Source organism: Littorina saxatilis, linkage group LG4, assembly GCF_037325665.1.
Source record: "Littorina saxatilis isolate snail1 linkage group LG4, US_GU_Lsax_2.0, whole genome shotgun sequence".
In the NCBI taxonomy this organism is placed as follows: domain Eukaryota; kingdom Metazoa; phylum Mollusca; class Gastropoda; order Littorinimorpha; family Littorinidae; genus Littorina; species Littorina saxatilis.
Window position 1 is genome coordinate 11,886,951 of NC_090248.1, and position 27,187 is coordinate 11,914,137.

General features: G+C 41.3%; 1 protein-coding gene across 1 annotated transcript; it reads right to left on the reverse strand.

Annotated features, from left to right (window-relative positions):
* Positions 1 to 308: 308 nt before the first annotated feature.
* LOC138963965 (uncharacterized) lies at positions 309 to 24,748 on the reverse strand. The gene is made up of 15 exons (XM_070335825.1): positions 24,414 to 24,748; positions 19,719 to 19,867; positions 17,337 to 17,432; positions 17,002 to 17,074; positions 14,782 to 14,873; positions 13,927 to 14,061; positions 12,999 to 13,135; positions 12,392 to 12,556; positions 11,736 to 11,934; positions 11,366 to 11,438; positions 11,057 to 11,137; positions 10,477 to 10,692; positions 7,230 to 7,277; positions 6,033 to 6,963; positions 309 to 440 (listed from the first exon to the last, which is right to left on the reverse strand). Exons 1-15 carry the CDS (start codon positions 24,676 to 24,678, stop codon positions 416 to 418), a joined length of 2,685 nt encoding a protein of 894 aa, XP_070191926.1. The 5' UTR covers positions 24,679 to 24,748; the 3' UTR covers positions 309 to 415.
* Between the last annotated feature and the right edge of the window lie 2,439 nt (positions 24,749 to 27,187).

The following is a 27,187-nucleotide window of genomic DNA, read 5'->3' on the forward strand; positions in this document are numbered from 1 at the left end:
TGACTTCCCCAACTCAGGACAGTCACTGTGAACAAATTCGCTGATTGCTTCTCCGTTACTCTGCGTAGGTTGTGAAGTGCAAATGTCTGACCTATGTCTCCCCCTCTCCCGTGCTAAAAGCAGTGAGCACCGTACAGGTGAGGGGTATGGGGTTCTGAGCAAAGCAGATGGATGAAGCTGAACAACGACAGAAGCCTTGCAGGCTTGGGCCCTTGTCTTGGCCTTTCTGCCAATGTCTGGAATGTTCCCGTTGTGCAGCCTCTTGAGCGGCCACAACAGTCGCTTATTGTTCAGCTGTTTGGCAGATGGCCGGTAATGCAAGCGAGACAATGGAATGCTGACAATGATGGATGGCACATGGGTAGAATGCGTTGTGGAGTCTATGTTGCTTGCTGTAGTGATCCCAGAATGCCCTTCATTCAGGCTTGAAGCCATAGTAGCTGAAACCAAGAGCAATGATTGATCATTTTCATAAAATATGCATGTATGATTGATAAGAAGCATCAAACTAAAAGATACAATAATGATGTTGGCACTGGTCTGAAATTTGTTTTTAACAATAACTTCTTGAAGCCCAAAGAGAATGAAGCATTCTTGGACTGAATATGAAAAACCTGGACCGTTCATGAGGGCATTTATGATGAATGTCAAAACCATGCCAAGATGTAATTTATACTGGCAGTGGCCGTTTACACAGCCAAGAAAAAGAACAAATGCACCAATTTCAAAAGTAAAACAAAATCAAACATGTAATTTTTTTTGTGCAGATTCAGATGGGAAAATGCTGCAACAAATCAAGTGTCAATAAAAGTGGTTAACATGCAAGCTGTTAGCAAGAAAAAGGGAGAAGAGGGGAGCATGTGCAATAATTTGTTTGAAAGAGGGACTACTGTAAACTTGTATAATATATTCTCACACCTTTTTCTTGTCTCCTAATTTTGTCAGTCAATTTCTGTCTGTTTGCATAATTTTGAAGTTGTGAACATGCACACATGACTGATGCTCATCAAATGTTATTGCTCCTGGAAAAACATTGATGTGAAAAGAAACTGCCAAATTCAAACAACATTCAAAGCCTTAACTGCCTCCCCCCCCCCCCCTAAAAAAAACAAAAAAGAAAAAACAAATTATAAACACAGTACCGGTTCTTAAATTCAAGTAAAATTATCTGTGTGTCCTTCATACAACATGCTGAGATAGATATTTTTAGACTGGCCTTCGGCTTCAGTATCACAGTTAAAAAAGAAAGTGGTTGTTTGAACAAAATGAAAGATGAAAATAGTTACAGTTTAAGCAATGAATTTCATGCTTGAAAAGGCACCCAAATGTATGAAAAGTAGCATAAAGGAATCAAAACAAAGAGATGGGGGTGGGTTAGAGTGATGTGTTACATAAACAAGAAGGGCAAAGCCCATACGACTCACATGCTTTACACATTTTTCCTACCAAAATACATGTGACCTTGACCCAAGGTCAAGGTCATCCAAGGTCATGCAACACAAAGCTGTTAATTCAAGACATAGGAAGTACAATGGTGCTTATTGGCTCTTTCTACCATGAGATATGGTCACTTTTAGTGGTTCACTACCTTATTTTGGTCACATTTCATAAGGGTCAAAGTGACCTTGACCTTGATCATATGTGACCAAATGTGTCTCATGATGAAAGCATAACATGTGCCCCACATAATTTTTAAGTTTGAAACAGTTATCTTCCATAGTTCAGGGTCAAGGTCACTTCAAAATATGTATACAATCCAACTTTGAAGAGCTCCTGTGACCTTGACCTTGAAGCAAGGTAAACCAAACTGGTATCAAAAGATGGGGCTTACTTTGCCCTATATATCATATATAGGTGAGGTATTCAATCTCAAAAACTTCAGAGAAAATGGGAAAAATGTGAAAAATAGCTGTTTTTTAGACAACATTTATGGCCCCTGCGACCTTGACCTTGAAGCAAGGTCAAGATGCTATGTATGTTTTTTGGGGCCTTGTCATCATACACCATCTTGCCAAATTTGGTACTGATAGACTGAATAGTGTCCAAGAAATATCCAACGTTAAAGTTTTCCGGACGTCCGGACGGACGGACGGACGGATGGACGACTCGGGTGAGTACATAGACTCACTTTTGCTTCGCATGTGAGTCAAAAAAGCAACAAATGTGAATACATTTCAAGTGGCTAATGAAATCATTGGATAAACAGAGTGTTCAATGAAGACGAAGTACTGAGAAATGGACATACTATACGTCATAAATAAGTGTGACGCCCATTTGAAAGATTGCAGTACATTGGAACAGTATCAAATTCAAACCAACACTCCTTCCTAATAAGTTTAGTTATTCCCTTTACAAAAAGATGACTGAATGTATAATTTACCCCTTTCTTTTCCTTTTGAGTTGGGCTTTAATCTCAAATAACAAAAAGACATATAATCAACACACAACAATTGAACAAACACATCATTTTTTTTAATCACTTTGTTAGGCCTAAAAAAAAAATAGGTGTGGTTACGGTAACCCGACCTACCCTATTTTTAGGGGCCGACCCTATAACTTTTTATTACATTTGTCAAAAAAACACAAGAAAACGAGTGCAGAAAACGCAATGAAAGCGACAGTGCCCGAGTCGCACACTTATTTCCCTGTCAAGTAGGTTTAATTTGTACACATTAGAAAAAAAAGTAAATTAAAAAAAAAAAGTGATTGCCTACCTTCCTACCCTATTTTTTTGGCTATGTTAGTTGTTACCGTAACCACACCTATTTTTTTTGGGGGGGGGCCTTATGTCTTTCATAATATCAATTTTGTACATTTTGACTATGAAAAAACAGCTAAAGAAAACAGAACAAAATTCAAATAATTATGATCAGAAATCATAATTAATCTGCAAATTTTTTAAATAAAGGGAGATTAATTTCGAAAAGAAACATTGCATGCCATGCAATAAACTTTGGGAAAACAATGAATTTAGGTGATACGGATAGTGATAACATTATACAAAAATAAAAATAAATAAAAGAGTAGCCAAACAGTTAGTGTCATTCATGCAAACTCAAATGGCGGGAAGAGCCAAGAGAATAAACTAATGATCCCATAAATACCAGAGTGATTGCTACAGTGATGAAACAAAGCGCAAGGAGGAAAGTGGATGTCTGAGAGATGCGCATCAGAAATGGATGTGTTCGCTGGAAAAGCAGAGCAGCTGTCCCAAAGCAACAGTTCATGATAACCATATTCACACAACACAATCAAAACACAACAACCATGCTCTACATATATATGAAGACTGAAACAGTGAAAGAAATGTCTTCCAATTATTCATTGTAAATGTAAGACATTGTGATTGTAATTCTTAACATTTTGAAATGAAAAGTACCAAACTTACCAATAATTCTAAACAGATGTCTACACAAGAAGGGCAAAGCCCATACGACTCACATGCTTGACCTTCTGCTTTACACATTTTTCCTACCAAAATACATGTGACCTTGACCCAAGGTCAAGGTCATCCAAGGTCATGCAACACAAAGCTGTTAATTCAAGACATAGGAAGTACAATGGTGCTTATTGGCTCTTTCTACCATGAGATATGGTCACTTTTAGTGGTTCACTACCTTATTTTGGTCACATTTCATAAGGGTCAAAGTGACCTTGACCTTGATCATATGTGACCAAATGTGTCTCATGATGAAAGCATAACATGTGCCCCACATAATTTTTAAGTTTGAAACAGTTATCTTCCATAGTTCAGGGTCAAGGTCACTTCAAAATATGTATACAATCCAACTTTGAAGAGCTCCTGTGACCTTGACCTTGAAGCAAGGTAAACCAAACTGGTATCAAAAGATGGGGCTTACTTTGCCCTATATATCATATATAGGTGAGGTATTCAATCTCAAAAACTTCAGAGAAAATGGGAAAAATGTGAAAAATAGCTGTTTTTTAGACAACATTTATGGCCCCTGCGACCTTGACCTTGAAGCAAGGTCAAGATGCTATGTATGTTTTTTGGGGCCTTGTCGTCATACACCATCTTGCCAAATTTGGTACTGATAGACTGAATAGTGTCCAAGAAATATTCAACGTTAAAGTTTTCCGGACGGCCGGACGGACGGACGGACGACTCGGGTGAGTACATAGACTCACTTTTGCTTCGCATGTGAGTCAAAAAACTATGCTTTTACAGACCTGTTTACCTAATTGGAACAGTGCGTGTATTTTCCACAGACTGACAGAGACAGTGTATTTTCAAAATATTGAATGTATTTTCTTACTAGGTACAAGTGCTTGTTAATCATGTGACCGGCATATAACTGTTAGCAGTGAAATTCCAATACAACGTCTAACGCACTGATGATATCGATAAAACTGTAAGATTATGACACTGGAATGTTGTCTGTTCACTCTTAAGATCATTTAAAAACAAAAACGTATTCTATTTTTTTAATCGTCATACTTTCAGGGTTTAGCCTGGGAGAAAAAGGCAATGGGACATTTGTTCCCCTCAACCAAATTCCAATGGGACATAGTCGAAGGCAAGAAGCGCCAAAGAGGCCTGTACGCGTTTTGACCAACGATACAATATGGTGCCATCTGAGAATTAGCCGCTATATATGGTGTGTGTGTGTGTGTGTGTGTGTGTGTGTGTGTGTGTGTGTGTGTGTGTGTGTGTGTGTGTGTGTGTGTGTGTGTGTGTGTGTGTGTGTGTGTGTGTGTGTGTGTGTGTGTGTGTGTGTGTGTAATCCGATGTAAAGTGTACATTTGGTGGCGCAGTGGTACGTTATCTCAATGCGCTCTTTGACGCACTGAAGGGAATTGTGATGGGACATTTTCAGATTTAATGCGCCAATGGCGCAGGGTGCACTGTAAATGAAACCCTGTACTTTCTTAATCTTTTCAACCAGCATATTTATCGTACTCTTGGAAACTTGGCGTACAAAATGCGGTGAAATCTTATGAGTAAACCGGTCTGCTTTTAGTATAACGTTATTTGCTGTCCGTCTTCTTCTTTACTGATTTTCTTCTTTCTTTCAGTTGTCTCTCCTCCTTTTTTTCAAAAGTATTTTAGCTGACGAAGACATACGTGGAAACTGGGCCTTAGTCGTATTTTTATTGTTCGTGTTTCTGATGAGTACATTTTCATTGTTATTTTGTTCTTCTCACCTGCAGTCTCTTGTTTCTATTCCGTTTGTGTAGCACTAGCATTAGCACAAGTTCATGCTTTGCGCATGGTGCTGTTCAGCATCATAACCCCAATTACCAAAGCCTAAAATTCTTATAATCAGCTACAGATAAACTACTACAATCTGCTGTTCACGCTAGATGAGCAAAACCACCCATAGGCAGCAGGGTTGTGGCAAGTTGTCTCATGTTTACAAAGTTCAGCTGCCCTTAAATCCAGTCTTTGAAACCATTTCAGAGTGATAGGCTGATACTGATTGAGTGAACACACTTATAATGCCAAGTACCAAACTTTTCTTCATACACAATTTTTGTGTTGTTTTTTTAAGCCTTAAACCCTGCTGCATACACCTAAAAGTACAAGCAATATTTCTAACATGTACATGTACAGATGCATATAAGTGAGAAAAAAAATGTGTACTTGTTATTTTGCACGTTTTGATTTCTTCTTTCTGAAACCAGAAAAATGCAGTGATGCAACACCAGCATTGTTAAAAATCCGTTTCCTCCAGAAACACCAGAGTATCTCTCTCCCAGTCCCATTCACAGACAAATAAATCAAGTAAAAAAGATGTCTACAACATAAAGTGAAGTTACCTGGAACTACAGAATACATTTTAGTGATTACAAGAAACATTCACTGCAAAATGATACAGGCAAAAGCAAGGAAAAATGTTTTTGAAAGAATGATACACAAAGAAGAGGATAAACACTCCACACACTCAGGTAGGTAACTCATATTAATTGCGCAGAAAGAAAAACTAAAATGAGTCACTCAGGATTATGATGATTCCAAAAGACTAAAGATCTCGGCACAAATTTTCAGCCTAGACATGACACTCGCTTACCTCCTTGACAAAGTTGCTGGCGGTTTTGATGGCGGTTTTCTCTCCAAGGATGCATTCAAGAAATTCTTCATGTCGTTGGCTGTGGATATGTTCTCAGAAGCAGGTGGGGATTTCACTCTGTCCGTGGAGGAGTCTGCCGGAGAGACGGGCAAGGGCAAGGGAAGGTCACGCGGAGATCGCACATGAGTCACTCCTACAGATTGCACTTTGGGGGTAGAAGTCCGATACAAGCCAGAAACTGAAGATGTATTACGTGCTGCCGGAGCAGCTCCTCTCTCTGAGGAAAGCACACTGCTGCTCGTGCTAGACTGTCTGCTCCCTTCCTCCAGTCTGGAGCGTTTAGGCGAGGGTTCGTACAGCGGGGTAGGCTTGTATTCAGGAATGTTTGGGGGCGGTAAGTAGAGAGACCGCACCCGTGCATGAGATTCTTTGGGAACTGCCAAGAAAGGGGACGGTGGTGCGCTGGGACTTCTGAGATCTTCCACCTCCGGTTCAGGTTCTGAAGGAGTTTTGTCCGGCGATGGCACAGGGGAAAAAGACGCCTCTGTGGAAAAAGATCTGTGGCGCAGAGCAGACGGGATGGTGCTGGGATCGTGACTAGTGGAGGATGTGATGGTGTCGTCCTGCTCTACATCGTCCTGCCTCCTGAAGAATGGTGATGGAGAATTGAGCACAGGGATCCCACTGCCGGGCAAATCACACTGCAGTGGATCCCCAGGAGACAGGGCGTCCTGAATCTGATGCTGGATTTCGAATGCAGTCTTCAGTCGCAACGGGTCCACATGGGCTGAAACTGGCATGTTAGTCAGGAAGCCTTCATCGTAGCCAAGGGGGATGCTCTTGCTGGGGCTCTTGGAGCTGGTCCAATCCATTGACAGGCTTCGGTGCAGACGCATCAGGTTCTGGGCCTCGTTCGATGGAACGTTACCTTCTACACAAAAAGAAAATCAAGGAATTATGAGTTTTTAACTCCATAGCCAATGCCCAAATGGGTGCATATTCTAAACAAGTCAAGCACCCACCATAACATTTTGTCTCAAACTCGGTTTCTTGGATACAACTGCCAAACACATACTAACAGAATGATGTAAGTATCCAATAAACAAAATTCACACATTTGTAATCTACAGCAACAGAAAGTCTTCATCTTGTAATAACAAGAAAAAGCCCCACAAAATTTCAGGTCATCTGTCTTACCTGCATTTGGGCTGGGCAAGGCTGATGAACGACCAGCACTCAGAACGTCTGCAAAAAGTAAAAGATACAAATTTGGTACCAAACAAAAGGCCTAGCTTTGCCATACATGCACTGGCTGCATTACCACATTGAACAACTGAACTACGTGTAAGAACTTAGTAGCTGTATATCATTTGTGAAAAAAATCTTGAACAATACACATCTCGGGTATTTACGAATGTCAACCAATATGTAAAGCAAAGGTAATTAATGATTTCATTGTATTAGTGAAAGCCAATATCAATCAACAAGGTTTGCGAACAAAATTGGATGGAAATCACAGATATGAATTGAGGCATTTCAGCTGATGGTACGCTACTTGAAACAGAAAGAAACTGGAACTTAGTACAGCCAGTTCAAATCGAGTCATCACCTTCTCATTGTCCGAGATTCAAAGATAGACAGAAAATGCCCTATATTGCAACACAGACATCTCACGTCTTCTAGACTAGTCACATTATTTTCATCTTTATGTATTCATTTTCTAGTCACAATGAAAGGATGAAACTGAACCGTTACAACATCAAATGGCATAAACAAAACAAGCAAAACCATAAAAAGAATTCGAAAGACACTAAAAAAAACAGAGAAAAGAAGGGGAGTTCCAATGTACAACAAAGACAGAAAAGGGAAAGCCAACAGTTCGCAGCTCCTGTATAAAACAGTTTGTGGGCTTAACTGTAGAGCTTTCAAATGCAAAGGAACAGGTACTTCAATGAAAGAAACAAAAGCCTTCCCTGGTCACGAAAAAATTACAAAAATGAAGATGAATGAAGAAAGGAATGTTACTGGCTGCAAAATTAACAAACTTAAAAATAAAAAAATAACCCACTGATTCAGGGTTTGCGCATCCACATTACAAGATCTTCAAGGTGCATTCTATTAAAAGATGAAACTTCAAACCTTTGAAGGTGTGGGAAACAGGGTCCCCACTGGTTTTTAGAAACAAAATTCCATGACTTTTCCATGACTTTCCATGAGCCTCAATAACATTTTCCATGACTAGATCCACAGGTCGCCATTTCCGAACACGCAAACTTTTTACGTCTTGTCACTGCCAGTTTTGACACTGGCTTGCTTTGCACTGAATTTGAGTCAGTTTCTACGCAGTGTCTCTTCGACAAGCAAGTCAAGCATTTGCTACGCAGTCAGATTATCGGTAATGTTTGCTGGTCCTGTCATTTCACTAAACTGGACCACAGGCGGAAGGTATCGGTCCAGTGAACGATACCTTCCGCCTGCGACTGGACCAGCCACTGTTTGTATCCATCTGCACTTTCGTAAATTCCGTTTCGTAACCGTCACTGTGACTTGACGAACTGTCATTTTTTTCACCGCGATACACAGTTCATTGCGAAGATCTTCCTTGGTAATTCGTTCCAATTCCGCATACTTTTTGTTGTCAAGAAACAACTCGAAAGAAAGTTTCAAACTCATCATCCTCCATCTTGCTTGTCGAAGCGCTAAAGTACTTTATCGATGCAAAAACAAAAGCAGAAAACTTCGACGAAACCGACTCAAATGCAGCGCAGACGACACGACGAGATAACGGAAGGAAGTGAGCCTCGCTTTGGCTCAAGTGCCGTTAAAAATACCGTTATTCTCGTATGCAAATACGAACGAGAAGTTGGTCATACGAACAAGCCTTGTGCTGGCGACGCAAATCGCTGCTGGCGTGCTAAAGGTTACTTTTTTTTTCTTTCTTATTTTTGTTAAATTCCATGACTTTCCATGACTTGAATTGAAATTCCATGACTTTCCAGGCCTGGAAAATTAAAAATCAAATTCCATGACTTTCCAGGTTTTCCATGACCTGTACGAACCCTGGGGAAATAAAGAGAGCCCTACCCCCAGTCTTAGTTAAGCATCTAACTTTCATCTCCTTTCTCAATGTCTTCCCTCCTGACTCTGACTCACTTGTGTTGTTTTTCCATGGACACATCTGTGAACTGAATGGGCGATAAGCATTTGGCTGGTGGTGATGGCAGACGACGGTGATGGCAGACAAAAACACTAACTGACACCACACCAAAAGCACAGCCACTGCACAACAAAGGCTTACTTGACCCTTCTCTTGGCGCTAACTGTGTGTCACTGTCGCTGCTGCCATCACCACCTCCAACTGCCCCAGACAACTGAGCGTTGGTGTCTGAAGAAGATGATTGGTGTTTGTCGTGGGTCCCCAGGGCAGAAGTGGAAAGCCCACTGACTGACTGTAATGAGGAGTATGTGCTGGAAGGCCCTCCCACTGACAGGAGGTGTGAAGAGGTGGTTGTGATAGAGGGAACACCGAGAGACAGGATGGGTGGTGAGGCAAACGGCGGCCACCTGCTGATGCTATGTGAAAAGTATGAATATGCAGGCCCAGCTTTTGACTCCTGGCCTGTTGGCTTGGCATCAGCTGCTGGGGAAATAGGAGAGTACGGCCCGCTTGAAGCAATAGTTAGAGGTGAAATTGGTAAGTAAGAGCTATGCATCCCTGCCGAATGAGCGTCTTGTGAGCGAGGACTTGCCGGAGAGATCGGGGAGTAAGGGCCCAACGTAAGATGCCCCTCAACTGGTGAAATTGGTGAGTAGAGAAGCCGAGATGTCGATATGGCTGGTGAAATAGGGGAGTAGGGCCCAATACGACTCGCCACAGTATCCAATGGCTGTTGCTCCGGAAGCACCAACTTGGGGATCTGCAGCGGCTTTGATGTTTTTGTCTCAGAAAGATTCTTTGATTCTTTTAGGGACTCGGATGTTTCTGCTGCTATTTCAGGGGACCTGAGGCTGCCGGGAGACAGAAGAGGGGGTGTAGGAAACAAGGAAGAGCGAGGGGACAGAACAAGCCTAGGACAGCTGTGTGGAAAAAAGGGATACGACGAGGCCTGAATTGGGGAGAGACGAGGGTAAGGAACAGGGGACGCCGAGCTAACACCAAGACTAGAGAGCAGAGAGGAGCTGGGGGTGGACAGAAAACTTGGTGCAGACACCAGACCCGTCCCACTCAAGCTTCCTGAGAAGGCGGGAAAGGCAGAATGAGAATGACTAGTGCAGGTGGCCAGCCCTGAAGGAAGCAGAGGGCCGCAAGCGGGGAGATGTCCAGAAGCCCCAACCTGAACATTCAATTTGTCCACACCCTTCTCTTCTTTGTTTTCATGACAACTTTCCTCCCTATTTTCTCCTCCATCTTCCTTCAACTTATCGTCACTCTTTTCATCCACACCTTTCCAAACTGTCATTTCGTCCTGCGGCAGATTTCCGAAGCTCGCCGATCGATCCATGCCGGGTCGGGGGGAGAGGAAGTGGGAGGGGCTTGCAGGCACCGTGCTTGAGCGACCAGCAGTGTTGACATTAATGGTCAAGGGACTGAGCTGGCCAGAGTCCAGCTTAGGTGTGCTGCTTCCACTGGTCTGGTGGAACAGGACCTTCTGCATGTAACCTGTCAACAGATGTTATACACGGTCACTTGGTTAATTTTGTTAGGGTCATGGGTCAGTGTAGGATCTGAAATCTCTGCTTAAAATGAGCAACAACTACCAAGGCAAATGTTAAAATCCATGTAACTGCATTTGTGCCTCTCAACTTTCGGAACATCATTACAGCAACCCAAAAGAGAGAGAGAGAGAGAGAGAGAGAGAGAGAGAGAGAGAGAGAGAGAGAGAGAGAGAGAGAGAGAGAGAGAGAGAGAGAGAGAGAGAGAGAGAGAGAGAGAGAGAGAGAGATATATGTGTTTATGTGTGCATGTTCATGTGTGCACAAACTGAACAAATTTTCAAAACAAAAACATCAAACAAACTACTTACGTGGACTCTTGAACTTCACTGACTGTTTGGAAATGAAGATGCAGTGGAACATCACTGGGTAGTGATGAGGTCTTGTCAATCCTTGAAAAGAGCACACACAGAAATAATTTTAAAAAACACCACAAATAATCTTTGTCAATCTGCAAATTGTCACTGCACAGGTAGTACATTCTCTATAGAGTGCTTAAGCTGGCACTTTTAGGGAGGTTAAAACTCAGTTTTCTGAAATCTGAGGACAAGTTCAAGTTGTGTGTTGTTCTAAGTGAACGAAGAACATCAGTTAAAAGTTTGACAACATCCCTGACTTACCCAGGTCATGTGTGAGAGAACAGTTGGGCACCAACAGCAGAATGACATCATTTTCTGGTTTCAGCACAGCCATCTGAAACATGTTTTAGCCTTAATATTAGACAAACAAAATGTAAGAAACAGCTGATCACTGGACAGTATACAAGTAAGTCTTTCATAACTGCAGCGAAAAACACATCAAAACATACCAACTGCTAAAATGGCCTTATTCCGTCTTTTGAAGGAACATTTTGAACACTCTAATGTGACACGGTACCTTATACACCCCTGTCCAATTAATCTTGCTCGCACCCAAACCCTATCAACCGTCTTAACTAATGTAACATGCATCATAAATACAGCCACAAAACCGAAATTTTGTCAAGCTCACCGAGTTGGTCCTGCCCAGGTGGTTCATCAGACGCTGGAACTGAGACTTGCTGTCGGGTCGGGGACGCAACTCTGCAACGTTGATGTACCATCCCTTCCAGTACACCTCCCCGCTCTTCCGCAGACAGCTCAGCTCTTTAAAGTAACGGTCCTCCGCAGCCTTCATCTCAACTGTGTCTCGAACGTTCAGCACTGTGCCCCTATTAAATCCAAGCATGTCAGATTGTGGTAACATACTCCATGGCAAACTGTATAAAATGTATGGGTTTTATTGGATATCAATTTTACAGTGATTATATATGCTGATGAGATGAAGCTGTTCACACTAAAACGGTTGCAAGTTTCTAATAACAGCTTAAGAATAACTATCAATCTACATAGTCTATGAAAATTGCTTGTTTATTTTTATAGTCTCTGTTGGACAAATTGTTGTTCTTGCACTTATTTCATTATGATTATGTGTTGGAAATATTTACTGATCGAAAAAAATCAATTCCCAAAAACCCTGCCTGACACAAATCAGGAACATAGAAACATTCACTTTTAGTATCAGGTCTCAACACTTTTTCTACGCACAGGTATACAGGTTCATAAGGAATACTTTCTAATAGAGATATCTCTGCTAAACTTTTTGATAAGGTGAGGAAAAGTACTCACAAATGTGCAGGTTTGTACTGAAAAGCAGTGGACACCATCTTGACCTGGCAATCCAGAATGTCCTTGACCCTCAGGTTACCACACCAAATCACATACTCCGGGTCAATATCCTCTTTGGGTGTTGACAAAGTGAACTTTGGTATTGGAGGCGACATCAAACGGGGGCTGAAAAAAGAAGAATCAAGATTAAAATAAAGTTTTTGACCAAAGGCCAAATTACAACTGGGAAGTAAGAGGGCTTATTGCTTTGATTGTCTGCTGATGCCCAAAGCTTTATGAAACCTCTGAGCTGAATATAAAATAAAGCATCAAAGCACGTCTCAGTCACGTCTAAAGGGGTGGACCAAAATTCAGTGAAATGGAATTGCTGAGCATCAGCATTTGGATCACATTCACATAATGCGTTGATGCAAACTTAATCATACACACACAAAAATCATGAATATTGTAGGCATGTCTGAGGCGTGAAACTCAGGGTTCTGACAACATTCACTGATGGCTGTGTGCATGCTGTAAGAAGCCCTCAATGCAGTGCATAGTTAGAAAAAAGTATACCGAAAGAAGTATAAATGTGTGTGTAGACAATCCACACAAACTGTGCACTTACCTGAACACAGGGGGTGACTCCGGCATCCTGGGAGAAGGAGGGGCTTCCTTGTAGCGAAAGTTGACAACAGCGTACGGCAGCACATGGCGAGGGTAGGGCTCTACAGTCAGTTCTTCACCATACTCGTAGAGGTAGATCTGGGGAACGAGACATCTTCGTAACCATGACGAAAGAGAATATTTCATGACATGAATCCTCAAAGAAACTAAGACAACAGTTTCAAAAGTTATACAACAGGTTCGAAATACATACAATGATACATACTGATACTCTGAATCCACAAAACAAAAAGTGTTTTATTCGCAAAAAGTTCACCATTTCAAATGGTTTAGTGCTTCACCTTAAAGGCATAGAAAGCTGATGACTATTCACGCTAATTGCTTTACCCACAGCTGGAGACATGCTAAATTAAGTTCCCTGCAAGATATTGTGGTCTAGGACCCCTTAAATGTTGAGATATTTGAATTTTTATTTTGATCTAGATCGTCCTATTTATAGATTTGCCAACAGAGGTAACGTTGACGCAAGGGAAATAACTCCGCGTCTTTGTTGACATCCTCACTTTTTCAGAGGCTAGAACAAGCTGTAATGCATGTATATGGTCCGCGCATTGCGACATATCGTCATTATATGGCCTTATGATGCATTTGACATCGATTGTGGACAAACTACACATCGTAAACACGGGAGCGAGTTAGTAAGCCTTTAAATGCACTCCAAGTGGTTGTTAATACCTTCTAAACAACACAATGTGTTGGCCCTTCTATCTGAGTCATCAGGGATGCTCAAAATTTGACAAGTTTAGCTTCTCTCTCTTTCTGTCCCTAGGTGACACATGCACATGCAGAAAAATCTGTGAATGAAATCTTCAAAGAAGGAACAGTTCCATCATTACATCAGCCATTTGCTCCATGTCAAAGTGACTGACCTGGTAGAGCTCATAGAGCTGCTGATGAGATGCAGGTGTGATATCCAGACTGCTCTTCGCCATGTGGCTGTCGTAGTTCGGTGTGGGCTCCAGGGGAGGACCTGTCCGATTCTCTGCTACAACCTTCACTCTTCCCTGTGTAAAATAAACCGTGTATCAAAATGTAGAAAAGCTATCACCACAATAAAGATCAAGGCCTATGGAAGGTGCACTGAAGATGGGTTAATTATATTGACTGCACACAAAGTAAATAAAAAAGACAACCTAATCCTTTAAACAATCCAGACAGACAGTGGAACTGGGACAGATGCTGTAGCCTAAGAAACACTCTTAAGAAGGACAATTTTGCATCTTTTGACCCAAACTTGACTCTGCTGTGACCTTGATATTCCATAAAGGTTAACCAGACTTTCATATTGTCTGGATGTCACCCAACCATGAAAGTGTGTGAGTTTCTAAGTTCTAGCTTCAAAAACATCCAAGAGAAACTCAATGTTATTTGTTTGTTTTTTATTCACAGCCTGCCGTCTGATAGTGATAGTCCATGCATACAGAAACTGCCAATTTCAATGTCCACTCAAGTTTGTCTAAAGAAAAAAGAAAAAGAATTGATTCATAACATGGAGTGGCTTGGTTATAACAACACTGCAAAGACTTCAGCTAAATCTGATGTACTTTCTAAAAGTTTTCTTTCTTCTTACATCTCCTCTAAAATCAAAGATAAAGGTCTGACCAGACAAGTAAACAAAGGGTATCGATTTCATCACATCAGTATAACAATTAACACCTATGTCACATGCCTTAATTGCTCAGGTACTCACATCTTGTTTACTGAAACTTTGCGAAAGTACCAACCTTCATGACCTTGAACACGATCAGCTTGCCCGTTGATCCAGATGTGAAGTTTGCGGACCGTACTGTATCCATATACTTACACAGCTGCACACCTGCATAAGAACACAAACATGTATTGGTTATTTTTGCATGCATGATACGGCATTGCCAATACAACTTCACCACTAAACAGTTGAGAAAACAAGAAGGGCAAAGCCCATACGACTCACATGCTTGACCTTGACCTTTCATGACATCATACACTAAGAACTGCTTTACACATTTTTCCTACCAAAATACATGTGACCTAGACCCAAGGTCAAGGTCATCCAAGGTCATGCAACACAAAGCTGTTAATTCAAGACATAGGAAGTACAATGGTGCTTCTACCATGAGATATGGTCACTTTTAGTGGTTCACTGCCTTATTTTGGTCACATTTCATAAGGGTCAAAGTGACCTTGACCTTGATCATATGTGACCAAATGTGTCTCATGATGAAAGCATAACATGTGCCCCACATAATTTTTAAGTTTGAAACAGTTATCTTCCATAGTTCAGGGTCAAGGTCACTTCAAAATATGTATACAATCCAACTTTGAAGAGCTCCTGTGACCTTGACCTTGAAGCAAGGTAAACCAAACTGGTCTCAAAAGATGGGGCTTACTTTGCCCTATATATCATATATAGGTGAGGTATTAAATCTCAAAAACTTCAGAGAAAATGGGAAAAATGTGGAAAATAGCTGTTTTTTAGACAACATTTATGGCCCCTGCGACCTTGACCTTGAAGCAAGGTCAAGATGCTATGTATGTTTTTTGGGGCCTTGTCATCATACACCATCTTGCCAAATTTGGTACTGATAGACTGAATAGTGTCCAAGAAATATCCAACGTTAAAGTTTTCCGGACGGACGGACGCCCGGACGACTCGGGTGAGTACATAGACTCACTTTTGCTTCGCATGTGAGTCAAAAATCACTGGGGAAGGTGGGTGGAAGGAGAAGAAAACCGAGAATGATTATCCAAAGAAAAAGAAGAGATGAATAAGTGAAGAAAAGAAAGAGAAAACAACATCAAAGAAAACAAAAAGATTCCACCCTGCAGAGAAAGCGGCCAGGCTGTTACATTTTGGTTTGTGTCTAACTTCTAAGTAGATGAGATGGATGAGACACACCAACAGTTCTTTTTACATTTATTCAAGTTTTGACTAAATTTTTTAACATAGAGGGGGAATCGAGACGAGGGTCGTGGTGTGTGTGTGTGTGTGTGTGTGTGTGTGTGTGTGTGTGTGTGTGTGTGTGTGTGTGTGTGTGTGTGTGTGTGTGTGTGTGTGTGTGTGTGTGTGTGTGTGTGTGTGTGTGTGTGTGTGTGTAGAGCGATTCAGACTAAACTACTGGACCGATCTTTATGAAATTTTACATGAGAGTTCCTGGGTATGAAATCCCCAGATGTTTTTTTCATTTTTTCGATAAATGTCTTTTATGACGTCATATCCGGCTTTTTGTAAAAGTTGAGGCGGCATTGTCACACCTTCATTTTTCAATCAAATTGATTGAAATTTTGGTCAAGCAATCTTCGACAAAGGCCGGACTTCGGTATTGCATCTCAGCATGGAGGCTTAAAAATCAATTTATGACTATGGTCATTAAAATTCTGAAAATTGTAATTAAAATTATTTTTTTTATAAAACGATCCAAAATTACTTTTATTTTATTTTTCATCATGTTCTGATTCCAAAAACATATAAATATGTTATATTTGGATTAAAAACAAGCTCTGAAAATTAAAAATATAAAAATTATGATTAAAATTAAATTTCCGAAATCGTTTTAAAAACATCTTATTCCTTGTTGGTTCCTGATTCCAAAAACCATATAAATATGATATGTTTGGATTAAAAACACGCTCAGAAAGTTAAAACGAAGAGAGGTACAGTAAAGTGTGCTATGCAGCACAGCGCAACCGCGCTGAACAGGCTTGTCACTTTCACTGCCTTTTGCACTTGCGGCGGACTACGGTCAATGTGAAAAAATGCAGTGCGTTCAGTTTCATTCTGTGAGTTCCACAGCTTGACTAAATGTAGTAATTTCGCCTTACGCGACTTGTTTTCTTCTCTGACAGTAAAAGTGCCTGGAAGAAAAAAAAACGCAGCATTTTCAGTTTTACTACACCACAGGTAAAGGTAGCAAAATGAAAACGTCATCTTGGGGAGAACACGGGCTTTCCAAAAACAAACCCACCCATGCGTGGGTGTCCAATGGTGGAGCTGATCAGGTTACCGATTCCCAGACCATCTCTGCAGATCCTTTCCGCCTGGAATAGCAACACAAAAACATAATGATAAAACACTGAATTCACCATACTGGTGATTTCATTTACTGAGAAACAGTAAGCCATCACACAGCAAGATTCATTCCCGCATTTATTAAAGTTTCTTTCTCAGATTGTAAAAATATAACATAATACAGGAAGAAAAAAATAAATGTGAATACAACTTCTAGCCTTTCATTTTACATGTTCATTGCAATGATGTACTACAACATGAAATGAGACAGCCATAGTTATCAACACAAACCTGTTTGTCATCATCCATGTAAAGGAAAGCAAAGCTCTCAGCAACATCACGCTCTGAGTAACCCTGCTGACGCATCTCCTTCTTCTTGTCCAAGTACTGAGAAAATGCAACAAAATATTGAAATTAGAATTGATAAATAATTGAAACCTACTACCTAGCATTGAAGGTGTTTGTTTGTTTGTTTGCTTAACGCCCAGCCGACCACGAAGGGCCATATCAGGGCGGTGCTGCTTTGACATATAACGTGCGCCACACACAAGACAGAAGTCGCAGCACAGGCTTCATGTCTCACCCAGTCACATTATTCTGACACCGGACCAACCAGTCCTAGTGTCACGATCGGGTGACAGAGACCAAGAAAGTGTCACTCAGTGGAGTGCCTGTTCTTGGTCGATTATGATAGAAAGCGCCTGTACGTGATATTGGGCTACAGCAGAGTTTGCTGACAGTGCTCAATGAACACGGAGGGTTTGCTGCGCACGAGTTTTACAGTGGAGGTTTCTGCTGTCATAGGGCTGACGGTTTTTCGCTGACAGCGCGCACGGGATTTTCAGGGATTAAGTTTCTCGTGTCTTTTTTCTGCTTGGGAGGCAGAATTGTGTATAGCTGGACTGGTTTTGTGACAAGGTCAGTCACGTGTTATTGGCTAGGTTGTCTGACTGAGACACAAGCACGGGGCACTTGACACCCAGCGGCAGAAGGGGAAGGATCTAATACACAGTTTCTAGAGTATGATGGTTTTTCACCGAATATTGTATTCGGCACTCTAGGGGAGCTTCCACTAGTTTTTCCTGTCTCACTGCCAGTACTTTGCTGAGGACAAGTCGTCAACTTTCCTTCGTCGGCGATGGCTTTCGCATAAGGATTCGACAAGGGGTTCTGGAGGTTTTTGGTCACTGTTGACGAACAGAGGCTGTTCCAGGGAGGAAGCGGACTTTGCTTCCATTGAGAGTACAATCATAGGCTTTTGAGGTAATAAATCATTATTTAACGCTGTTGATGAGTCTGTGTTGTGGAATGAAATACTCTCTGTTGTTCTTTCCAGGTTAGCGCATAATTTACTCTCTGTGACGCTAAAATACTAATCTGTATATGGTTTTTGCAGATAGGGAGAGAAGGACGGAAAATGACTGTTTTGTTGTTGTAAAAAGTCCGTTTTGTGCAGGCCCACGTGCTCGATGAGATATTTAAAGATGACATGTTTAAAGGTGGTGGGTGAGGGGTAGCTGACATGTTTAGTGCACCGATGCTTTCTGTTTGCAGCCTTCGTTTCGTTTCGTTTCGTTACGTTCCTGTAACATCTGCACGGCTGACTTTGGCGGGACATTGCTAGCTGCAGACGTTGGAGCTGGGACCTGAGGAAGCTACGCTAACCGGCTAACCAGCAGACCGGCTAACCAGCGGACCGGCTAACCAGCGAACCGGCTAACCAGCAACCCGGCTAACCAGCATACCGGCTAACCAGCATACAGAAAGAAAGCTAAGTGCACCATGTCGTACGCACCCCGTTGACCACCGTTGTCTTTTCGTATCTGTGATTTCATTGGAGTAGTGACAACGTGGGGTGTGTGACCCCTGCACGAACTAGAGCTTTTCGAACAGAACATTCGCATTTAACTATATTTACACGGGTTCAGCGTGTTACTATAATTTTCTATATACTACTGGCATTTTGTCAGTGAACACTGGTTTTTTACGTGTTGAGAACGTAAAAGGAACATATTTTGAGTGAAGGCTCGAGGGAGGTGGAGAGTTTATACATAAACAGGCGTCTGAAACTTATACTTTTGTTGACTCTATTTAATTGTATGACTGCGAGAGTGGATCGTGGTGTGGTTAGTTAATTAGTAGTAATTAACCGGTTCATAATCACCTTAAGTGATATATTGAAACGTGACACCTAGCACTAACCCGGCCCATAATGCCGGACGCCAGGCGGAGCAGCCACTAGATTGCCAATTTTAAAGTCTTAGGTATGACCCGGCCGGGGTTCGAACCCACGACCTTCCGATCACGGGGCGGACGCCTTACCACTAGGCCAACCGTGCCGGTATTGAAGGTGTTAGGTAACAGTTAACATTACAACTACCTTTTAATGCAGTTACAACAAATACAGTGGAACTCCCCACTCCCCTCTCAAGACCCCCCCTTTAAAACCCTACTTTTTTAAGTTCATAACCCTTGTAAAGTTATACCCATTTTCTCAATTTAACAACACAAAAAGGGTTGTGTAAACTGGTACTTTCTGGCATTCATTATAACAATTAGAAATGTGAGAAAACCTTACAAGAACCCAAGGTTTTTATTTTGTTGAAATATCAAAATAAGCATTGTGGAATTCCCACTGAGCGTTAGTACTATAGGTATAACTATAAGCATTACCTTTTGACTTCTTTCTGCATTCTGAATCATAGAAACTTTGAAGAACTCAAACTTGGCTGCAGACAAAGGGAACCGAAAGTACTTGGTTAGGAGCGGTAACACCTCTTGCTGCCATTCTCTGGATTCTGTCGGCATTTCCACGAAGAGGTCTGCAAAATATGAAGACAAACTTGTATGAATCAAAAAAATAGGAACAAGTGAAAAATGTTATGTTAACAACTCATATCAATACAATGACATTAAAACAGGATACAAAAGTACAAGGTTGTTCAGAACTATGACTAGTAGCACTTATAAATGTACCTTCATTATCAGCAATTCGGGACGACAGAGGAAACTCATGAATGAGAGGAAAATGTTATACACTCACAGCTTAAATCAGCAGAACTTTAAAGAAGTTAACTGACACAAGCATTTCATCAGTTCTCAAAGGCACAGTGCAGCTCACAGCCTTCATTTTGCGTTTTTGTTGCAGCTGAGTGCATTTACAGTTCAAAAATCCTCCTATGGTAGTAAAACAAACCCAAAACTACCAAACGACGACATCTGTGAAGCTCGACAGTTTCTTGTTCACGCGAGTGCATAAATTAACCTAGTTATTACGTGGTGTTTGGTCGGAGTTCGATTCAACCGAGTGATTCCGGCCTCCATTTTGTTTTACACAAACTCATGATGACGTCTGACATAGTTTGCTAGTGACGTGTCTTTTTGTGCATGATGTGGTGATCTACCTGATCTAAATTTAGATCCGAAAATAGGCCAAGACCAGCCGGGTCCGAGTACGAAATTAATTCGTACAAAAATCGCAGTTCTTGGCTCTTTGGGTACAAGTCAATGAAACTTGGTAGTTCTAACGGATAGCTGCCTGAGGTATGACTAAAAGCCCCAGGGGCTCCGTGCACCTGGATTTGACAAGTTCAGTACCTTTAAACCAAATTTCTGGTCCAGGATTATATATAAATATATGTCGTGCCGAATCACAGAATTGCCGAATTTGCGTAATCGGCAACATTTTTGCCCATTTCGCGTAATCGGCAAAACGCTGCCCATTACGTGAAATCGGCAGCGTTTTGCCGAAAATGCGGAAAGGCTTCTAAAATTTGCCCATTTCGCAACAGCGACAACTAGTCTGTTACTTCTTGTGTCACCAGAACATTGCATTAACATTGCTTTACCTCCCGACTATGTTTTGTATGGTCTATGTTGGTCTGTGTCGAGCATAACTCCGGAAATGCATGAAAACTACACTTTCTGCAATAAATTGCCATAACTTATCGATTATTGCAATGTCTATCCATTCGGGTATCTAGTTGTCTAAGTGTGATGATATCCCAGGCACTTGAGAACTTCAAAAAACCAAACCGTGGCTGCCGATTTCGCAAAATGGGCAAATTTTAGAAGCCTTTATGCGATTTCGGCAAAACGCCGCCGATTTCAGGTATTGGGCAGCGTTTTGCCGATTATGATTTTTGCCCATTACGCGGAATCGGCAATTACATATATATATGGGTCATTCTCAGAAATGGTGGTCCAGTGAGAGTGAGTAGGGGTGACACATTTGAAATCATGAAAAAGTAAATTAAAATTATTTCTACCACGCCTTTTTTCATCTGAATCTATTCCTGAGACATTAAAGCGTTGTTGTATGTCAACAAAAATGGCTTCTATACGTTGGTGTTGTTTTTGTGTGCTTTTCAATTGCGAAGTTCGGCCGTTTCCGGATCGCCGAAGCGTTACACGACTTTCGTGATCAACAATATGTTCAGTCTCATGGCTAAATGCAAACATGCAAACACCAACAAATTACTGCAATTGACAGTCAGGAGTTCAGTCTTGGACGTAGCAACACATCTTTGCAAAAACTCACGCTGAATTTGAAGTTACGGGCTTCGAACAAAACATTATGAATGTCGTAACGCATCGTATCCGGACTCGACGCGCGAACATCGGACAGCAATGTGCTTCATGACTTTGCCACATCACGGCTATTTTTAGCTCTTTGGCGCACAGGAAGTTCGAACAAGAAAATAGTCCTTTGAATCACATGCACAGCCAAATATTCACAGAAAACACCAGAATCATATCATTTGCTGAAACTCATGGCGTCGTTTCCTGACCTACGTTACGACTGAAGATGGTTTTATGAAAATCGGATGTATAAAAGTCCGGTTGTATGAAAGCAAATCTCTGGTCCCGAGCAGCACAAATGCGTTGTTGCAAGACCGGTTGTAAGAAAACGAAAGTAGACCCAAGTCACCAAAGTGTGGTAAGAGTAATTTCCCTTCACCCCTTTTCCCGATAAATGGGGTGGACAGGTCCGAGGAGAACATTTACCTCCGAAATCTCTGTGGCCATTTTGAGCGGGTGGTGTCCACAAAGGTAGTCTAAATGAGGATGCCCTGAAAACTTCCCCACCAACTGATTTTTATCCAGATTCTATAGCTGTCAACGAGTTGTTCTGTTTAATTTGTTTCTCCATTCAATCATTTTTTTTAACCTGTTACAAATTCGTCACGAAGACCCATAAAAGCCCAGAAGGCATTTTTGTTACATTTATAACCAGAGACATTGGTCATGGATGTGAATCAGTTGTTATCTTTTTATGTTTTTTTTATGTTGTTGTATTTTATGTTGTTGTATTTTATTTTGTTGTATTTTATGTTGTTTTTATGTTCTTGTTGTTTTTATGTTCTTGTTGTTGTTGTTGATTTTATCCATTAAACTGATTTTATGTTTAACTCCATTAATAATCTGTTTTGTTTGTCTATTCAGTCATTTTAGCCTGTTATAAATTTGTCATGACTGAAGAGCCATAATAGCCCAGGAAGGCATTTTTTTGTACAATTAGAACCAGAGGCATTGGTCGTGGGTGTGACTCAGTTTTTTTTTATGTTGTTGTTTTAATCCATTAAACTGGTTTTAAGTTTAACTCACTTTTTTGTATTCAGTGCGCGCGCGTATGTGTGTGTGTGTGTTATAAATGTGTGCATTTTGGAGAGAGAGAGAGAGAGAGGGAGAGAGAACTCAGAAAATGTTATTTGCTACGCCAACGGTCATTACAAAGCTTCCACGACCAAAAACATTGTCAAAAGCGACTTAATTAGCGTCATTGACGACTGGACAGATAGCTTAGATGATGGAGTACCGGTTGACGCGGTGTACCTTGATTTTGCTAAGGCATTCGATTGTGTTCCGCATGTGCGGTTACTGAAAAAATTAGAAGCATATGGTATCCATGGACTGGTCAAAAATTGGATCGGTGATTTTCTAAGTGATAGAAAGCAAAGGGTGAAGGTCAATGGGTCTATGTCAGACTGGAAAGACGTGACAAGTGGAGTGCCCCAGGGCAGTGTGCTAGGCCCGGTTTTGTTTGTTATATACATTAACGATCTCCCTGAAGTTGTGAGCAGTCTGTGCAGCATGTATGCTGATGATACGAAAGTGTACCGACAAATCAGAATTTGTGAAGATAGCAAAGAACTCCAGAGGGATTTGGACAGTTTGGTCGACTGGGCAGACAACTGGCAGATGCGCTTTAATGCAGATAAGTGTAAGACATTACAGTTGGGTACAAAAAATCAGAAACTTGTGTATAATATGAGAAAACCTGGCAGCGTGGACAGAGCTGATCTGGAAAGCTCAAGTGCAGAAAAGGACCTTGGAGTCAATGTAGACAGTGAATTGAAATTCTGAAAGCACGTGGAAACACAAGTCAACAAAGCAAATAGAATCCTGGGTCTCATCAGACGGTCTTATGAGCATTTGGACGCAGAAACGCTAAGACTTCTCTTTGTTGCACTTGTACGGCCTCATCTGTAATTTGCAAATGTGGTGTGGAGTCCCCGACTCGAGAAAGATAAAAATCTGATTGAAAGTGTGTTAAGAAGAGCCACGAAGTGTATCCCAGGGTTGAAGACCTTGAGTTACGAAGAGCGTTTGAGAGTCTTGAAAGTTCCAAGCATGTGCTATAGGCGTATCCGGGGAGACATGATTGAAGCATACAAATTCGTGCATGGATACGATTGCAAGAACCCACTGGAGCTGAATAGCCTGTGTAATACCCGTGGACATCAGTTCAAGCTCAAGAAGAAACAATGCAGAACAGCTCTCCGACAATCTTTCTTCACGAACAGAATCATAGACACATGGAACGCCTTGGACAAGAATGTGGTAGAAGCGCCGACAATGAACAGTTTCAAAAATCGCTTGGACAATGCACTGAAAGACTATATGTATAGCCCAAATGTCAGTATGCCTCTCACTACAAATTCCCACCAGCCAAAAAAAAGTTGATAGAATAGGCCACGGTCAAAAGATCGTGTATGTTACCTAGCTCAAAGTTAGGCTAGCAACTGATCAAAAGATCAGACAAAGGCTCAACAGCCTAAGTACCAGTCTGTCAACATATATCAGACATATCACATATCATATCAATGTCTAGGAATTTCACCCGATTCAATCAAATTTGTAATGGAGACTTCGAAGTGAAGATTTCGGAAACACAAACACAACTGTCTTGTAATCATGGACATACATATATGGATTTATCATTTCGGGTAATTCAAGCAATGTCTAAATTTATGATAAGCTCAGAGTCAGACCCTGCGGTTTTTAGTAGAAGCTAAATATAGACATGAATGCATGGACATGACACACCAAAATTGCCATGCGTCACTCTTATGAGCATGCCTGTACCTTGCTTGCTCCTTTTGAGCTTCGGAATGGTAAATGGTGAACCTGCTTCTTGCGTATCTTGACGTGAATCGGCACCATACGCGTAGTTTCCTGATGCCTTCGCGCCATCTTTGTTTTGAAACGGACTGTCGTTGTTTACACCTTGTGTCTGAAGACTGTCACCGGCACCAGGCGTCTTTGGCGAAAATCTATTCATTTGCTCATTTTCTGATACTTCAGTACTTCGTCTAGATTTTTTACTGAAAATGTCGAACACATTCGCCATCTATGTCACCCTGCTCGTATTTCTTCAAGCAAGGCAATCGCCAGTTCGATGTTTGTTCATTTTTGCTATCCCACACGTGAATTCCGTGTGCGCATGCGTACACCGAAGGGGCGTAACTTTGACTTACAATCATGACGTCAAATCCCGTCAGTCGTGGGGAAGATAACGATCTTTATTCAATTCTAGTCGATCTAATTAAAATTAAAACAGTCTAGTACAAGACAGTAAACTGTCTGAATCTTTTGTTCAAATGTTTTACAATCTGTCACAGCAATACAAGCCTGTAAATGTGAAAAGGCAGCAGACGACAATTTATTGATTTTACGCGATTACTTCCCTTTGACCACGCCTTGCCGTCCGAATTTCGATTTCTGACAAAAGTCAAAACTGACAGTGACGGCTGAATCAATGCAATTTGTTATATTAATATTATAAATACTGCTACTACTACTTCTGCTGTTGCTGCTGCTGCAGCTGCTGCTACTACCACTACTATTACTACTGTACTGCTACAACACTCACGCCGCCCTGGATCGTGGCCGGAACACCTAGTTGTGTCCACCGCAGGCGCAACACACGATTATGTCCCCCGCACGCGGAAGCAGAGTTGATATAATCGCAAAAGCCGAATTGCCCTGTGAACGTATATTATGACAGATCACATTATTTATTGTAGATATTCCGAAGCAGAATTGCCTAGGCCGCTAATGATACGTACAACAATATTTTACTACTTAGGTCTTGCATAAAGTGGTGGTTAAAATTATGCAGAGAGGTCTCAATTTCTTACAAATTAACCCAGAACTACCATTTGAATCACTATTCCAAGACTCACAATTCAATCTTCGATACCTTGCAGACTTGTATGCGCGTTTTGGGGAACCGGGCCAGCATCGCGGATAAGCTGCTCTAATTAGACGAGTAATAAACTTGAACATCATGCTCTAATGCCGATTTTAAGGCACGGGAGGTACTCCCGAGCAAATTTGGTTTCCGATTTGACAGACAAATGCATATAGTCTATGAAACAACTTTTCTTGGTACCCAAAAGTGGCAGCAGCTAGGATATACGCAATTTTAAGGCAAACTCAGTGAGTAGCCCAGTTTTTTTTAAAAATGCACTTCAGAAAAAAACACTTTCAGTGTTGCAAAAATCGGTAATATCAGCTTAACCGCAGGCAGCAGAGTAATATTTTTCAGTGAACTATCAAGTAATTGGAAGGTGTTAAACAGCAAGTAAAAAGATTGTTTGCGTGCAACACATAGCGGCTTGCATTTCAGAAACTTGATTGTGTTACGGAGTCACGTCATTTTCATCATCAGTTTTCTGGATAATGTCATATCTCATAAAAGACGTTTTTAAGCCACAATCTAATGACATGCATATCAGAGGGAAGTGCATTCATTGGGCTTTTAGTTGCAAGTACATCTGATGAGATAGCTTATAAACACGAAGTGTGAGAGTTCATCAGTTACCGAAGCACACACCCTAATTTTTTAAGTCAAAGTTATGTCATGAAAGGCTTTTGAGAGGCACTATGACAGGTAAGGGTGGATTGTAATGGACTTAACATACACGTTAATACATAGAAAAATGCCTGCTCTAAGCGTAGGTGCAAAATATATAAAGATACCTGTGAACTCGGAAATTTATGCGCGGCGCGAGACGATAACTGCGTGCTGAGTCTCATTTAGTGAAACAACGCCTTTAATTGCTTTTCCTTACATTTTCAGGCAGTGCTAGTTTTCATAAGAGTTGCATTTGAACCTCCAAAATGCCCGTCAATATAAAGTAATGTGATGGGGTGGAGAAGAGAAGGGGTGCTCAGGCAGGAAGCATTGGATAAGAGACGCCAAGTCAGGGGTCAGTTGCAGTAACGTGACTTTTATTTTAACGATACCAGAAGAGGGCCCCAAAGGGTTTAAAATCGTGATCGTGATTGGCGTTTTTTGACCTTTCTGTGACCGTGATTGCCGAAATTTCAATTTCTGTGATCGTGATGGGACTTTGCCCGTGATCCGTGATGACAAAAAAATCAAGTCTTGTGATCTTGATCGTCATTTGTTTTCGTGATCGTGATGGGCATTCTTTCAAAGCATTTTATTTTCAACGTACATTTTTTCACAGCTTTATCACTCTATGATCCTCTATTCGTCAAGGTGTTTGTGATCGTGAAAACAAAAATCAAGGTAACTGTGATCGTGAAAGCTAAAATTTCCCTTCCCGTGATCGTGATGATACCCCCCCCCCCCCCCCCCTTGGGGCCCTCTATGTTCACCAGGACTTTGCACTTATTCTGAATTTTGTTTGTTTGTAGATTGTTGTGCTTTGATTGTGTCTGTCTGTCTGTCTGTCTGTCTGTGTGTAGAGCGATTCAGAGTAAACTACTGGACCGATCTTCATGAAACTTTACATGAGAACTCCTAGAAATTATATCCCCAGACGTTTTTTTCATTTTTTTCCATAAATGTCTTTGATGACGTCATATCCGGCTTTTTGTAAAAGTTG